The sequence below is a fragment of the Arabidopsis lyrata genome, assembly GCF_000004255.2.
Source record: "Arabidopsis lyrata subsp. lyrata unplaced genomic scaffold ARALYscaffold_3, whole genome shotgun sequence".
NCBI lineage: Eukaryota > Viridiplantae > Streptophyta > Magnoliopsida > Brassicales > Brassicaceae > Arabidopsis > Arabidopsis lyrata.
In genome coordinates this window covers 3,397,953-3,414,654 of record NW_003302553.1, presented here as the reverse complement: position 1 = coordinate 3,414,654, position 16,702 = coordinate 3,397,953, and the positions used below count along the sequence as shown (strand labels likewise).

General features: G+C 35.5%; 4 protein-coding genes and 1 pseudogene across 4 annotated transcripts; 3 read left to right on the top strand and 2 right to left on the bottom strand.

Annotated features, from left to right (window-relative positions):
- Positions 1-2,132: 2,132 nt before the first annotated feature.
- On the top strand, positions 2,133-3,518 carry LOC9318641 (NADH dehydrogenase [ubiquinone] 1 alpha subcomplex subunit 1). Its single transcript, XM_021031813.1, has 3 exons — positions 2,133-2,402; positions 2,492-2,609; positions 3,263-3,518. The coding sequence occupies exons 1-2, from the start codon at positions 2,295-2,297 to the stop codon at positions 2,579-2,581; spliced, it is 198 nt and encodes a 65-aa protein (XP_020887472.1). The 5' UTR covers positions 2,133-2,294; the 3' UTR covers positions 2,582-2,609; positions 3,263-3,518.
- Positions 3,519-4,978: 1,460 nt separating this feature from the next.
- LOC9320755 lies at positions 4,979-6,772 on the bottom strand. Its single transcript, XM_021031812.1, has one exon. It carries the CDS (start codon positions 6,325-6,327, stop codon positions 5,380-5,382), a length of 948 nt encoding a protein of 315 aa, XP_020887471.1. The 5' UTR covers positions 6,328-6,772; the 3' UTR covers positions 4,979-5,379.
- A 310-nt stretch (positions 6,773-7,082) lies between these two features.
- On the top strand, positions 7,083-7,865 carry LOC9320754 (NAD(P)H-quinone oxidoreductase subunit M, chloroplastic). Its single transcript, XM_021033018.1, is given in 3 exon segments — positions 7,083-7,502; positions 7,591-7,641; positions 7,644-7,865. Coding segments are annotated over 3 exon segments (474 nt in total). The 5' UTR covers positions 7,083-7,229; the 3' UTR covers positions 7,794-7,865.
- A 1,343-nt stretch (positions 7,866-9,208) lies between these two features.
- Positions 9,209-12,128, top strand: LOC9318640 (probable 2,3-bisphosphoglycerate-independent phosphoglycerate mutase 2). Its single transcript, XM_021031671.1, has 9 exons — positions 9,209-9,308; positions 9,397-9,563; positions 9,668-9,946; positions 10,030-10,233; positions 10,351-10,775; positions 11,035-11,227; positions 11,304-11,399; positions 11,489-11,644; positions 11,776-12,128. The coding sequence occupies exons 2-9, from the start codon at positions 9,399-9,401 to the stop codon at positions 11,938-11,940; spliced, it is 1,683 nt and encodes a 560-aa protein (XP_020887330.1). The 5' UTR covers positions 9,209-9,308; positions 9,397-9,398; the 3' UTR covers positions 11,941-12,128.
- A 1,445-nt stretch (positions 12,129-13,573) lies between these two features.
- Positions 13,574-16,702, bottom strand: part of LOC9320752 — a 4,506-nt pseudogene continuing 1,377 nt past the window's right edge.

Sequence of the window (16,702 nt, the reverse complement as noted above, 5' to 3'; positions counted from 1 at the left end):
GCTTCTTCATCATGATCATTCTCATCAAAGTGTTTTTTTCTAAAGACACGACGCCTACTTGGAAATATAGGATCAACATTCATATCATGAGCAAGACCTTGAGCTACTTTCAAACAAGAACTAAACCCTTCATCTCGATACTTTTCAAAATATAAGATTATACCTTCTAATTGTTTTATAGCACTATCAATGCATATCGATTTGGATTGTAAGCTCTTGCTTACCGTGTTCATGACAAACAAAATTTCATACCAAATAGTCATACCAAGTAAAAACTCATAATTCTCAAGTGAATTTACTAAACTTTCCGTTTCACTTTTTGTTATGGCATCATCACATGATTCATATAGGTCCACACGCAACTAACTCATCTCTCGTTTTATTATCAAGATTTTCCCAATATCTAGGATCAAAAGTATCAAAATGAAATCTTTGTTGTTCATGACCATTCAAACTTTCAAGTAAAGATGCATTTGACACATTATCATGCTCACTCAATCTATTAGGATCATTATCGATACTCAAGGAAAAAGTTTCTTGCTCATGAACATTCAAACTTTCAAATGCATTTGGAACATTATTATTGGAACCATCATTTAAATCATTCACGTTTTCAGTTTGTTGAGAAACGGTAGCATTATCACCTAGTTTTTTAATAAATTTATCCATAGCCCCTCTTTGAGATTGAATAAACAATTCATCTCTTTTTCTTTTCTTTAGTTTGTCATTTCCACACAAAACCATGATCAAAAGTATTTTATTAAAAGATAGCACCTGGATTAACAAAGGCGAGGCAGTGAGCGGTGGCAATTTACAATTAACAAGGATTGTTGTCGCCAAAAACCAAGTGGAAGCACCTAGAACAATAAACAATTCATAAAAAACGATTAAAATATATACTAAGTACTAGAAGAAAGACAAAATTTAGATCTAGTCAACGTGTGTTCTTTTTGCTTGTTTTAAACAAAAATCAAACAAAGACAAAATAATTATCTATTATACACAAGGTTTCTTATATCAATTTTGAACTGAATTTTTGTTCATAAATCGAAGACACCCACTAGCTAATACAAAATAAAACAGAAAATCTGAAATTCTGAATTATAAAATTGCAAATCATCCAAAACTTACAATTTACGAAGTTACAATTAGACACACGTTTGTTACAGTTGCAGCCACAAGATGATTGAGCTTCAATTCTGGTTCTTTTTTTGAAGTTAAGAGTCTATTGAGAAAGCAAAAAAAAACACAGATTCAGGATTTTTCTTATGACCGTTAGGGTTAGAGGAGAGAGATGAGTAAAGTAAAAAGGCCATTTTCATCTTCTAATTAATATTTTCTGCAAAAAAAAAAAAAAAAAAAAAACTTAAACTTAAACGTAAAAGGCTTGAAAACTAAAAAATATTGGGCCTTTTATTTCTTGGGCAGGTGGCGGTCGCACCTCCGCCCTACCTATGTAAGCCGGGCCTGATGCTAGTATGCTATTGTGAATATGAGACTATCATTTAACCTTTTTACCCCTTTTTTAATTACTTTTGTTTTTAATCTAACCCTGAAGTTTTTTTCTTTGCAACCAAAACCCTACTTTTTTCTGTTTTTTTGGCGGTTTTATGGCCATAACTTCCGGTCTGCAGTGTTACTTTACCATACTAAATATAAATGTAATGTTCGGTATCTACAAAACGTGTCAAACAAGAAAATATATCATCAATAAACAGAGATTTTAATTTATAGCGTGTCAGTCAGATATAACTGTGTGTAGATTTTTTTATATATTTACTAATTTCTTTTTGTATATTGTGTCTTAAATATCCGTAGATTCTAGTTGCTTACTTAGTTTGACATGTTTCATCTCATACTCAATTTAGTCGCCTTTTAATCGATCGTGTTTAAGATCTTCTATAAACAAACATTACTTCCAAGTGGATACATTACTGCCTTCGTCAGCCACCTTCAGATTGTTGGAAGATAAAATGTTGTTACGAGGGAAAGCTGTAGAAGCAAACCAACCGCATTTACATTTTACGTGTACTAACTTGGTGTCCTAACACTACTACCAAGTAGGTTAATCGAGTTATATTACCACTGTCCGTGACCATGTTTCCTTCCTATCCATGAAAAAGTCAAAAATGTTTCATTTGGATATATTGGGCTTTGAGATTTACGTTTCATTAAAGGAAAAAGCCCAAAAGCCCATTATCATTCAATTGAGTAGTTGTGGTCTCTAATCTCAATCTTTAACTCGGATCTTAACACAGAGGAGAAGCACAATCGAAAGGAAGGAGAAGACGAAGATGTCGTTGGTCTGGTTGGAAGCGATGTTGCCTCTCGGAATCATCGGTGGGATGCTCTGTATCATGGGGAATTCTCAGTACTACATCCACAAAGCTTATCATGGCCGTGTATGAATTTCCCCCCCTTTTCTTTCTAGGGTTTTCTCGATTTGATCCGATTTGGTTGATGATTTTGATTTGGATTTTGGATTGAGCAGCCGAAGCACATCGGCCACGATGAATGGGATGTTGCTATGGAAAGACGCGACAAGAAAGTCGTCGAGAAAGCTGGAGCTCCTTCGTCATGATCCGCTTTATCTCTTTTGTGTTCCTCAGGTCTGTGTTCATTCTCTCCTTATATTATTTGATCCGCTTTCTCTGAGCTCTTTATGAGTTTAGCCCTCTTGGATAGCGATGATACTGTTTGTTCTTTCATTAGAAAAACCCTAAAGACTTTTTGCTCCCACGAGTTGAATTTCATAGGCAAATCATTACACCAGTTTTGTTGTTTCATAAGCTAATTAGTGTGCCAGTAAAGGTTTAAAATGTGTGATCATAAGTGTTTTTGGTTCTTGAAAATGGATACGCTTTAATAAGAGAGGTACTGTGGATATAGCTAGTGTATCAGTAGTATTAAGAAACAATTTGTTACTCTTGTCAGCTTGAGGCTTCAGGCCTCCTGTTTGGTTGCTATTCTCTGTAGAAAAGTCCGTCTAGGGAACTTGCTAAATTATCCTAGGCACTTCTGCTTGTTTTTTTTGCCACTTGAAGCTTCTGGATGGTGGGTTTTTGTTTTTGCCCTGTCTAGGAATGATTGAGATCCTGGTCATGGTTGGTTTAGTGTATGAATTTTTGGAGCTGTTCTTATTTCTTTGTCGTGTGTGAAGCTCTAGGGCAATGATGTTCTTTCTTCTTTGCTCCCAATGCTTTCTCTTTTTCTCCTCTGGCTAGGATGTTAAGTCTGAGAGTAACATGTTGATGTGATGTAGGGGCTTAAGGTGAAGACTTGTGGTGACAAATAAAGTGCATTCCAGAAGAAGAAGAAGCTGGGGGATCTAGTACTTTTATTCCCATTTGATTTTCCTTGGACATATTAAAGCTTTCAGAAATCAGACCGTAATGACATTTGGTTTATCTACATTTCTCTATATGTGATAATTTGTATGCTTTTAAGTTGCATTATACACTGAACTACTCTCTTGCTGTGTGAGTGAATAAATGAATATCTGGAAAGATGGCTCATCCTAGTACTTTTCATTCCTAGTTATACTTTCAAAAGCATTATCAGCTTCAGGTGTTGGATTTGTTGCGGGTAGGAACTAAAATTGTATAAGATGAAGGGGAGATTGTGAAGATGCATGAGAGTCCAATGAAGCCTTGTGATGATGAATCACATGGTTTATGACTCTGGTTAATAATGGAGGATGAATGAGAACGGTCAAAGCCTCTGTCTCTGCTTGCAGATTCACATGGGGTCCCCTTGCTCTGTCTCTTTCAAGTGGGCTCATCTCTTAATTCTTCTTCGAAATGGTCCACCTTGTGACGAAACCTATCTTTTTTTATTCGTTATTGCTCGAAGGAATTTTTTATTTAATGTAACTAAATCGATCTTACCAACCAACACGACTACATAGATTCACTTCCAATTTCTCGTCAAAACGACACCAGCTTCTGCCAAAAATTACAACTCCTCACGGCAGAGATTGGAGTTGTTCTTTCCTTTAGTTTTCATGTGTTCACAAACAAGCTTATGTTATGATAAAATGGATAATCAAATCTTTTTTTCTTTCTTTCATATACTTAACCGGTTCTTATTATATTTTTACATACAGCAAGGAAAAATATGAAAGACCAATCCTGAGAGGAATCTCTTTTACTCTTTAGTGAAAAAGAAGCTTGTTTTTATTTTACCGTTGAGACCTGACTTTGATGTATAGTTCTTTAGCTTTCTCATAGAACAGATAACGGAAAAAAGAAGAAAAGAGACGAATATTCTACAACTGTAGTTTCCTTTTGGCAAAAACTGGCAATTATTTATTTGGGTGTCCTTAAAACACAATTTAATACCGCATTTATACAGTTCACTTCATCTACTTTTCCAAACACCGACCTTAAGATTTTGGAATGATGAGACAGAAAATCTTCTGGTATCTGCAGAAGTCAGAGAAGATACTGCAATGCTAACTTAGCCATTAACGTTGTTGTCATGGCATTTTACTTGATATGAGCAAGAGGCCACAAGAAGGTCCAAGCCAAGCTAAACTAGTCAACTTTTATCCCAATTTGTTCAGAGCAAAGATTTGTAGCTGTGCACATTGTTACATACCTGAAGTGGCAACCGGTGCTTTTCTAAAATGTGAAATGCAAAATCCATATGAACGAGCTGACTTTTCGTATAAAGTAAGCAAACAAGACAATCCTAGATGTAAACATAAACGCTGTAACATTGCAAACCTTCTTCAACAGAAAGACAGAAAAACTAAATTCTACATATACAATCAATCCTTTTTGATGTCTTACCTCTTTGGTTCCAAAATCAATTGCTTCATCGGCGATCTTCTAATCTAAAGATGTATTTTAGGGTCAACAAGTTGCATGAAGCATATATAGCTACAACAAATGTTAAAACTAGAGTAGCACTTGAATCTCAAGAACACATACTAGTACCTTTTGAAAAATGCTAAGCTCAAAGTAACAAAGTTGAGTATGGATGATTTTAATCTTCTTCAACTGTCTGCTTTCCAGACAAAAGATGTTGAAATTATTACAAAAAAAGAGCAAAGCTTTACAGCAAAAGTAGTTAGAAGAAAACAAAGTGAGTGCACTCCAGAAACAATCCAACTCTTTTCATTTCCATGGAGAGACCACCAAAGTTTGTGATTTGAGAGCACAACAAGAAAATAATATTACTTATTTCCTTATCACCAGCAGAGAAACAAGATGAATGTGGAAGTATCAACTTGCTAACCACAACGAAAAAATAATCAGAAAAAAAAAAAAACACTTTACCAAAAGAAGAATAATTGAAGAAAAAAAGAAGAAGAAGAAGTAACAGATGATCAAGAAGATGTGATGATGATGATGATGATGATGTACACAAAGTGTCCTAAGCTGCGTATTCGGTTTCAAGCATTGGTTGTGTACGAGTCGTAGTAGCAGTTGGTGCTCTAGTTTCTCCGACCTGAGTCATTCTCAGAGCTTCCCCTGTCTCTCCAGCTCTCTCCATCTCCCTCAATTTCTCTTGCTTCTTATAATTCCGACATCTCAAAACCAGAAACAGTAAAAGCCCCAACAGTATCAATCCACCTACCACCGACCCAACAATGATCCAAGTCTTGGAATTGGATTCAGAGCTCTTCTTCTTCTTCTCCTTCCTATCCCCTGGAGGAGCTGGACTCGGAGCAGAGGCTACAGATTTCACCACAACTGAGAAATGTCCCTGATGCTCAGTCTCGCATGTGTTTCCAGGCTGAATCGATTCGCTGAAACTCGCTTCACCTTTAGAATCAAATCTAACACACTTAGCACTAGACCCTTGCGGGATTCGTTCCAGATCAGAGAAATCGATTCTGATAGGATCATTAGACACCCTCAAATCAAGCTGAGGCAAATTAACCGCAGAGAGATTCTTAGCATCGTAAGCGAGAAGACCCAACACAGGAGCGACATAATCATAACCAGACAAAGGGTAATACAAGTGAGAGAAATTAGCTAGGTTTTGATAAACCAATACAAGCCTTGTCACATACGGCTTGACGATAACGCCGCTGGGAATTGAGAACTCTTTAAAAGGAGTAACTCCACGTCTTCTAAAGCTTCCGCTTCTGAGTCTCATGGCAGCGAGTTTGATCCCAGTCAAATTGGAAGGAACAGTAGAAGCTTCGTAGAGAATGCCGGTACGAGGACGAACAAAGGCTCTAAAAGAGTAATCTTGAAGAAGAGCATCGAGAGGAGAAGAAGAAGAAGAAGCATTGGGTAGAGATTGAGCAGAGAGCTTTTGTAGACGAAGAGATAGAAACAGAAGCAGCAACTGGAGACAACGGAGAAACCCCATTGTTGTTTTTTTTTTTTCTGTCGCCTCTGGAGCAAAAAAATCCCCCAGGGCGAGTCAAAGATGTGAGACTCAGTAATAAAAAGTCGCCGTCACGTCTGAGTGTGTGAAGAAGAGTTCAAAAAGGGTAAAAATGGGAATTGGTGGTGTAGAGAAGAACAAATCGAGGAATGAGGAGCAATGGAGGAAGGCGGAGGAGGAAGAGAGAGAATGAATGGTCGCCGGTGGAAAAGAGAGAGAGAGAGCCAAAAGGACAAAAAGGGGAAGAAGAGTGTTGTCGTCAGTCCCATTTGTTGTTCACAAAAAAAAATTATACAGCCTGTTCATCTGATTTTTTCTCCTTTACACATTAAAATTTAATTATAATTTGTTTTTTACTTTCCTTTTGGACCAATCATATTGATACATTGCGGCATTCAATTTCGCCGTAACAGTTGTCCGTCTACCCCTTATTGTTATTGTATATTTCCATATACTCTATGATTCTACTTTTGTTTTTATCTTTTTCCTTATCCTTCTTGGCCCATTTATCTACTTTGTCCACGTCTCATCTAGTTTCAGGCTTTGTAAGCCCAATGTATTTGGACTCAACTTTTTGTTTTTGGCCCATTAAAAATTGTGTTTTCTAGCCTTTTACCAACCTCGTGAAGGCAGTTAATAATTTAATAGTATGATGATACTGAAGAAATGTACACAACCCTGAAAGTCTTACATGTTTCTACGGTTTGGTTTCATATAGTTTTTTTTCTCACTTTTATCTGTTTTACCAAAATTAAACCAAATAAAACCATTCGTGTAGTTTCAGTTTGACTTAATGAAATCTCTAGGTGACAAATCCTGACCAAGACAGTACTCTGGAGGTACAAGAAACAGAGCCAATCAAAGAAGAGCAATCAACAGAGAAGATGAAGAAGCAGCCAACACCATTGAGACCAGTGGAGAGACAACTAAACGTGAAGAGCAAGGGTATGGGCCAGTTTGGTGATCAGTGGCTAAGCAGTGTCACACGTCACGTTAGGATCTACGCTGCTTATATCGACCCCGAGACTTGTGAGTTTGACCAGTCACAAATGGATAAACTCACTTTGATTCTTGACCCTACTGAAGAATTTGTGTGGGATGATGAAAGCTGTAACAAGGTCTATTCTTATTTCCAAGAACTCGTCGATCACTACGAGGTAAATGATAACGATAAACAAACAAAAAATTCATCTAAAACTTAGACTCACTCAAGAAGACCTTATTATAATATTGTTTTTGTGACAGGGAGCACCATTAACGGAGTACACATTAAGATTGATAGGGTCGGATGTAGAGTACATTACATAAGGAAGATGTTATTTGATGGAGAAATACAATACAATATGGATGCAAGAGTTCTTAATTTCAGTATGGGAAAGCCTCGTGTTCAATTCAATACCAGTAACATTGAAGGTGGTGGAGATGGTCAGCCTCAAGAGGACGCATAGTGAAACAACTCTATTAATAATCATGTAATGGAGATATCTAAATACATACTTTTTAAATTTCTTCTATCACAAAGTAACATATGTATATTGTTTTTGTAATAATCAATCTAAGTATAGTTGTCTCTTCGTGTTAATGTAAGGTCTAAAGATCATGCGAATATGACTGTGTCCTTCAAAGTAAAGTTAGTAAACTCAAAATGATGCAAAACTTGTTCGTTTTTAGCAATTTGTCAACATTTCCTTATTATTTTTACAAATATAACCATGTTCTTCTTATCCACTGGTGTTTCTCGTTGTTTCGTCACCAAGACGAACAAAACTTCTTCAAAGAGAGGGAGAAAAATGGCCAATTTGCTGGAAACATCAATCTTCTTCTCTTCGTCTGATAAGTAACCTTCCTTTCCGCCTAATAATTCCCAAACCCATCTTCCCCTTTTCTCTGCTTTCATCAATGGAGGAAGAAAGATACGCAAAAGCTCAACTATCACCTTTGCTACCGACACTGTCACTTACAGTGGCACTACCAGTAAGCTCATAAACCCTAAATCTCTCACCTTTCTGTTTAATTACCAAGAAAGTTCTTTCCTTTAGATTCCAATTTGAATTATCAGTCGCCATTAGATAAGGGTTTTTGTAGAGAAAGCTAAACCCTTTTCATAGACTACGATTTTGTCTAATTACGGAAGCTTTTTTGATTGAAGATAGAATTGTTGTGTTTAGGGTAGGAAGTAAAAAGCTTTGTTGAGGATCTTATGGAAGTTGAGGTTGCTGAAGGTTACACTATGGCTCAGTTCTGTGACAAGATTATTGATCTTATTCAAGTAAGGTCGTAAAGATCAGATCAATAATCTTGTCACAGAACTGAGCCACCTTGTACCAAAAAAAAAAAAAAAAAAAGATTATTGATCGTTTCTTGAATGAGAAACCTAAAGTTAAACAATGGAAGACATATCTGGTTTTAAGAGATGAATGGAACAAGTACATTGTGAATTTCTATAAGCGTTACAGAATCCGAGCTTACACCGAAACTGATCCTATATTGAAGCAAAAACTAATAATACATTTTGGATTAAATATACTAAAATCCTTTTCGGTTTTCCGGTAACCCAGTTGATAAAACTTACCAATTTTTGATCAAATTTTGGGTTCAATTTCCGTTTAAACAATGAAGTTAACTCTGGTTTGACTTTTTCTTTATACCATTTTCTACAACGCCATGAGCCAGCACAGTACGACTATTACAAACCGCATGATCCAGAACATTCGTAACATAGCAGCTAAAACTAGAACATTCGTCCCCTTCCATTTTTTTTGGGGCTTTACAATGTTTACTTGAGCCCAAAGTAAAGCCCATTAAAATGGAACCACGTCATCGCTAACTTTTTTATTTCTATAAAAATCTCATATTATGTCAGTGATAACTCAACCTGCCCACCATACCTCACCACATCACCCGCTTCGTCTCTGCGAATCTCCATACGACTCTTTGACAAGCTTTCCTCTGTTTCTCCGCTGGTAAGCTTCCTGTTTTCTCTCTCTCGCTTCTCAGATCTGTTCCCTCAAACCTTCGATTTCTCACCGACGAGTGGATCTGATTCCACAGTTATGGGTAGCTCCGGCGACGTTAACTGGAAACTTGCGGACCACCCCAAGCTTCCCAAAGGCAAAACCATCGGTTTAATCGTTCTCGATGGATGGGGTGAATCTGATCCTGATCAGTACAATTGCATCCATAAAGCTCCCACTCCTGCCATGGATTCCCTTAAAAACGTATGTTTCCTTTTTTTTCCTTTTTTTTTGTTTCCACATATTTTCTAGATGATTTGGCTAGATTCTGATTATGGGTTTCAACGGTTTGATTTGATTCTTCACAGGGAAGACCCGACACATGGAGGCTGATCAAAGCCCACGGTACTGCCGTTGGCCTGCCCAGCGAAGACGACATGGGAAACAGTGAAGTTGGCCACAATGCTCTCGGAGCTGGTCGAATTTACGCTCAAGGTGCTAAGCTTGTTGATCTCGCTCTTGCTTCTGGGAAAATCTATGAAGATGAAGGCTTCAAATACATCTCTCAATCTTTTGAGAAAGGCACTGTGCACCTTATTGGTCTTCTAAGTGATGGTGGAGTTCACTCTCGTCTTGATCAAGTGCAGGTACCCAATTTTCGTCTCTTTACACTTTCTCTTGAAACGTTGGCGTTTGTTAATTTTCTTGAATTTGGATCTGTTTGGTGCAGTTGCTGCTTAAGGGTTTTGCAGAACGCGGTGCTAAGAGAATCCGCGTCCATATTCTTACTGATGGTCGTGATGTTTTGGATGGTTCTAGTGTTGGATTTGTGGAAACTCTTGAAGCTGACCTCGCTGATTTACGTTCGAAAGGTGTTGATGCTCAGGTTGCATCTGGTGGAGGTCGTATGTATGTCACAATGGACCGTTATGAGGTAGGGAATGCTTGTGAGATCTTGTATGAATGTCTTGCCTTGTCTAGTTGAGACATTGATTATTAGGCTTTGCTTTGGATTTCTGCTTTAATGGAATTATGATTTCCTTCCTTGCAGAATGATTGGAGTGTTGTTAAACGAGGTTGGGATGCACAAGTCCTTGGAGAAGCTCCCCACAAATTCAAAAGTGCTCTTGAAGCAGTTAAGACACTGAGGGCCGAACCTGGTGCCAATGACCAGTACTTGCCTCCGTTTGTTATTGTTGATGATAGTGGAAAGGCTGTGGGTCCAATTGTTGATGGTGACGCAGTTGTTACTTTCAATTTCCGTGCTGATCGAATGGTCATGCATGCAAAGGCCCTTGAATATGAAGATTTCGATAAGTTTGATCGCGTACGAGTCCCTAAGATACGTTATGCAGGAATGCTCCAATATGATGGAGAGCTTAAGCTTCCTAGCCGCTATCTTGTTTCCCCACCATTGATTGATAGAACTTCTGGTGAATATCTGGCACACAATGGCGTTCGTACTTTTGCTTGCAGGTTAACTTTTAGAATCTCTCAATTCTCTCGTTGCCATTTGTGTATTTTCTTCTATTGCCGTTTTCTGGTTTATACTGGAATTGGAATTAGACATGAAATTGTCATAGAAGTAATCCAGTCTTCTTTACTTGCTCGTTAGAGGTCAATTGTATGCTTGTGGTTTGTTTGCTGATTAAAACTGGTGAAATGTCCTAGCTCACTTTTTTTTGATGAGATTATACAGCTATTGACCCATGCAAAATTTATTTCACTGAAACAGTGAGACTGTGAAGTTTGGCCATGTAACCTTCTTTTGGAATGGCAACCGCTCTGGATATTTCAATGAAAAGTTAGAAGAGTATGTTGAGATTCCAAGTGATAGTGGAATATCATTCAATGTCCAGCCAAAGATGAAAGCTCTGGAAATTGCCGAGAAGGCAAGGGATGCTATCCTTAGTGGCAAGTTTGACCAGGTAAGGTGTATTCTCTTATCACATTGTATCAACCCATTAAAACAATTGGCTTCTGAGTTTGGTGTGAATGGATCAGGTGCGTGTGAACCTGCCAAATGGAGATATGGTGGGTCATACTGGTGATATTGAAGCAACTGTTGTTGCCTGTGAAGCTGCTGATCGTGCTGTGAGGGTATGGTTTCAATTAAATTTGTGATATGGGGATGTTAGAAACCGTTCTTAGTAGCAATGACTCACTTAGTTTTGGTGCCTGGTTTGCAGACAATCCTTGATGCCATAGAACAGGTCGGAGGGATATACGTTGTGACTGCAGATCACGGAAATGCCGAGGACATGGTTAAAAGGGACAAATCTGGCAAGCCCGCTCTCGATAAGGAAGGGAACCTTCAGATTCTTACCTCTCACACCCTTAAACCAGTAAGTTCTAGCAATACTAAAACAGTGTGTTATGACCATTGCAACTGAGCATAGATTAAGCATTAGAGGGTTTACTACCAGAAGTGGTTAGTGTGTCTTATGTGAAATTTGGAAATGATGTGTGTGTGCAGGTGCCAATTGCCATAGGAGGTCCTGGCTTGTCAGCAGGAGTTAGGTTCAGACAGGATATCGAGACACCTGGGCTTGCGAATGTAGCTGCGACAGTGATGAACCTCCATGGATTTGTGGCCCCGAACGACTATGAGCCAAGTCTAATTGAAGTAGTCGACAAGTGATGATTCTTGTTGTTGTAGTTCCCTTTAAATTCCCACCTGAGCCTCTCTAGACTCTGATTCTCTTTTTATGTTACTATTTTCACCGCTCTCTAATAAGGCTCGTGATTTTTGGGGAGCCATACTCGCCGGCCCTCTCACGATGTTGTTCACGTTATAAACTACGTTTGATTTTATCCTTTCCGTCATAACATAACTTCATTAAAAAAAAGGTTTTTAGAATTACCAAACGAATTACATAAGAATTTTTTCATGTAAAGTTAAAGGTATTATGAGACTTTGTGGACAGTGTCAAACATTCGGACACATGGGAGAATATTAGAGTAAAGTTGAAAAGAAAACTTTCACATCGAAAATATTAAAATATCACAAACAATTTAAATAGAAAACTATCTTATGTATTTAACTAGATGTTAACCCGCGGTACACCGCGGGCCTAAATATTATTTGATTTTTTTTTTAATTATTAATTTAAATATTTTATTTGACATATATGAATTTTTTTATTAATTTAAATGTATATATTGATATTGAGAGTTGTATAAATGGTAGAATTAGTAAATTTTAATTTCATTTTAGTAAAAATAGATCCAAACTTCATAATTGTATTTTGATTGTTATATCTAGATTTTCAACCGTCCCGTATTAATATCTTTTATAAATATTTATAATGTATATGTAGATTGTTAATTCTAGGATTTCACCCGTGGTATACCGTTCCGTTCTCGTTCCATCATATAACTCCGTCCATATTATCCGGTTAACTAAATTATTAGAGTTGTAAAATCCAATAAATTATATTGATTAGTTTCAACAATTGTTTATATTTATAGGTCAAAATTAAATTTGTTTGAAAAATGATTTATTTGTTTCTGCAATCATGTTGAAGTGTTTTCCCGAAACCATTTATGTATTAAATGACAACAATTTTATTGATTCAGTATGGAAACAAACTGTTTCAATTACATAAAGTTTTCCATAGTAATAAAACAAAATGTAAAAGTGAAACTAATAAATCATTAAAGAAACCGAACCGTAGTTCTCTAATCCCTCGCTCAATGTCGTCTCTCTTCGAGATGAGCTTTTGCGCAGGTCATCCTTCCCTTCCATCAACCTATATTCTTAGCAAACTTCTGCTATCTTCCAAATTCTAAGGTTCAAAGCTTCTTTATCCGTTTATAATGGTGATTAGCAGTGGCGTATTTTTGAGCCGTACGTGTTACTTGAGGCTGCAACCGCCAAGCCTTGTACTGTGCCGAAGATTCTGCGGAGCCACCGCTTGCTCTGTTCCTCTGAACGGGACGAAGAAGAGAAAGTCTAAAAAAGAGAAGGTGATTGTGATTTCAGGTCCCACCGGCGCCGGAAAAGCAGACTTGCTATGGAGCTCGCCAAGCGTCTCAATGGCGAAATCATTAGCGCTGACTCCGTTCATGTCCATTCTTTGCTCTAATCCGACTTGTACTCTCTAAATAAGTGATAGCTTACTATACAGATTCTTGGTTACAAAAAAAAAAAAAAAAAAGCTTACTATACAGATTCGCATTTCCCTTCCAAAAAATAAACAAAAGTAGCTCAAAGACATTCACTTTTTCTATCACTCTCCTTGTTTAGAGTTTAGAAATGACTCTAAATATTATCATCTCCGCACCGAACCACTATTCGATATAAAGTATCTAAAGTCTGATAGAATTACCTAATTCAACGGCTTGACCCACTCTTCAGCCGTTCGTAACAGCGTCCCGACTCTCTGGTTCTCGTCCATGTCACTCTCTGGGCTCCATACCGATAATTTAAACTTGTAGGATGCGGGACCGAAAGTGGGCAGTGGAAGCTTCGACGGTACAACTGATTTGCTTGAGCTTTGACCTTCCTCATTGCTTGTACCTTTTACCAATAATGTAAGAGTTGAATAGTGATGTTTTATAATAAGCCCATGTTTAGACTACGTTTCATATATGCAGAGATGGCTTACCTCGACAGTGTGTTGATAAAGAGTGGAATGGTAAAAAGCAAGCATCGAGGTTTTGTAACGATTGACCTAATGGTATTTGGTATATTAGGTACCTTCAATAATGTGAGAAGAAAAAAAAATTTAGACAGAAAGATCTGGAAAAATAAATTCGTGAAAGTGTATCAATAGAGACCCAACTCGAAGGCGAAATATCACAGCTTCTTTATGTTCATAGTGCTGGAAATTGCGACGGCGGGTTTAGATCTGCAATATTAAGGTTAAACATTATTATGAGACAGAGCATAACATTTTCACTGGCTACAAAATTGAACACTATGTGTGTATAACATGTTTATAGAAGTCATACTACTTTTGTTACATGTATAAGCAGAGATAATTAACTTACCTTGTCGGTCAATGGTTCACGACCAAATGGCATAGCAGCTTCAAGATATTCAAAGAAAAGGTCACCAGGAGAGTTACTGTTGGCCTCACTTTCATAACTCGATGAACCAATGCAAGGTTTCTCGTCAAAAGAGACCATGTATAAACTCCAAGAAATGACTCTAGAGTCATTGCTGCCATCGCTACTAATGTCTCTAGGCTATCAATATGTGCAAAGTATTTATACTCGACGAAGTTAGATGTAAGCGTATTTTGATGACCAAGCAAAAAAGATTTGATACCATTTAGAAATTGGAATAAAAGATATGTAATCGTTTATACTATAGGAATATGCTATGATTAGAGTATTAATTGTTTTCTTTATACACGATTACTCGAATATTAGGAGGGAAAGTTATAGTAAATAGTAAATGAAATTTAATAAAATCATAACTAAATTAGATCTTAGGTAAGGAAAAAAAAATATTTAGTATTAATTAGTTGGAATTAGTTAGATTTGAATACATAAATTGGAGAATATAAAATCAAGATTATAAGAGCATAATCGAGATTATAGGAACAAATAATATATACCACATATCTTTTAAAACCATAAAGGAAAAAAAAACGAATTTAGGTAATGAATGATGTAATCGGGATTAGTTTCCAGAATAATAGGAAAGATTTCGTTTTGCTAATATATCTTCTATTAGAAATTTAATCTGTTGAGATTAGTTTCTATTATATATTATCTCGAATTTATGTATGATAATCATTAAAAATTTAGATTTGATTTCGATTTTATTGTTATTTCATAGCCTAAATCAGAAAATATTACCAAAATAGATTTTTTTGTGAAATTAAATATGAAAAACGAATTTATTACTAATTAATGTCGTTTTCCTTTAAAAAATCAAATCAGAAAATATTACCAAAAGAGATTTTTTGTGATATTAAATATGAAAAACGACATTACCGTCCCAAAATTCATAATAGTATTTTGATTGTTATATCTAGGATTTCACCCGTAATATACCGTCCCGTATTAATATCTTTTGTAAATATTTATAATGTTTAAATTTCTTATAAATTATTATAAAATTCAACTATTTAATATTTGAAACTTTATAAAATTCCTAATATTATAAATATTTAAAACGTTTTATAAAAATAAACTTTTTTAAATGTTTAAATAATTATAATATTTTACTTTTAATAAAGTTTAAATGTTTATAATAATTTGAAACTATTTAAAAGTTTCAATAAAAAATATTAGAAAACATTAAACATGAAATACATTGGATAAGAAAATAAAATATATATGATGTGATTGTTAACCATATAAAACATGTAATTGTTGTAAAAGGTTTTAAAAGATTAGAAAAATTACACTTACCAACCAAAACTCGGATCCACAGGTTTTAGTAAAAGTATATATCATAAAAACAATTAAAATACATAACATTAGAATAATGAAAATTAAGAATAAGAACTTTATTTTATTAACAAATTCATTTCCTTTTTACGTTAAAGAAAATGATTTTAATAGAATGGACTTGTTATGTTAGCCTATAAAAGAAAATCATTTACAAAGATTATGAGGAAACATGAAATTATGAAAATGTAAAAAAATACTGGACATTAAAAAAAATTCGTATCTGAAGATAAGAAGAAGGACTAACTAACCTTTTAATGCATACCTTATTTGATAGTTTCTTTGGAGACGGAGTTGATGATGTCCATGATTTCCAAAGATCTTAAAATCGAAAGCTGCAACATAATAAAAGTAGGTGACAATTAATTTTTTAAAAGAAAACAAACATGAAATATAAAATGTACTAAGAACATTGTTTAAAAGAAGCCATATAAATCTCTATTACGAAAACGTTTAGTATTGTGGATCAATGGTTGAAAAGATCTTTTTTATATAGATGAATGAAAAGTACTCGAGAAGTTTAGGTTTGATCTAAAAATTAAAACAATTTTGCAAATATTGGAAAATTAAATATTTGATTCCTAATATATTCGATTTTGTATTATCAACTGAATAACGTCTATATGCATGGTGGGATTTATGAATGAGGAAAGCTAATTAAAGATATTTCCATTTGTTTTAGGAAGTTTGTTGAATAATATCTAAACGAAACAAAAAAAATCTTTTAAAGATATTTTATGAGAAATAATATATTCGCCAATTTGGGTTGGGGATCAAGTATATGAAAATCTCGTAAATATTATATGTCATATTTATTACATATACTAATTTTCACATTGTAGTTATTTAAATCAAATAATTTAATGAGTTAATTATGGAATACAAAATATTTATGTAAATCAAAAAGTTTAAAGAACCAATAGCGCTGGAATTGATTTTTTTGCTATAACGATTACTAAAACATTTAAGTAAATAAAGAACCGGTACTAGGTACG

Bases quoted from the DNA above. Each gene is read 5' to 3' on its own strand.
- LOC9318641 (XM_021031813.1), top strand. From the start codon at position 2,295: ATGTCGTTGGTCTGGTTGGAAGCGATGTTGCCTCTCGGAATCATCGGT. The intron at 2,403-2,491 runs GTATGAATTTCC...TGGATTGAGCAG, and splicing joins ACAAAGCTTATCATGGCCGT to CCGAAGCACATCGGCCACGA.
- LOC9320755 (XM_021031812.1), bottom strand. From the start codon at position 6,327: ATGGGGTTTCTCCGTTGTCTCCAGTTGCTGCTTCTGTTTCTATCTCTT.
- LOC9318640 (XM_021031671.1), top strand. From the start codon at position 9,399: ATGGGTAGCTCCGGCGACGTTAACTGGAAACTTGCGGACCACCCCAAG. The intron at 9,564-9,667 runs GTATGTTTCCTT...GATTCTTCACAG, and splicing joins CCATGGATTCCCTTAAAAAC to GGAAGACCCGACACATGGAG. The intron at 9,947-10,029 runs GTACCCAATTTT...TGTTTGGTGCAG, and splicing joins CTCGTCTTGATCAAGTGCAG to TTGCTGCTTAAGGGTTTTGC.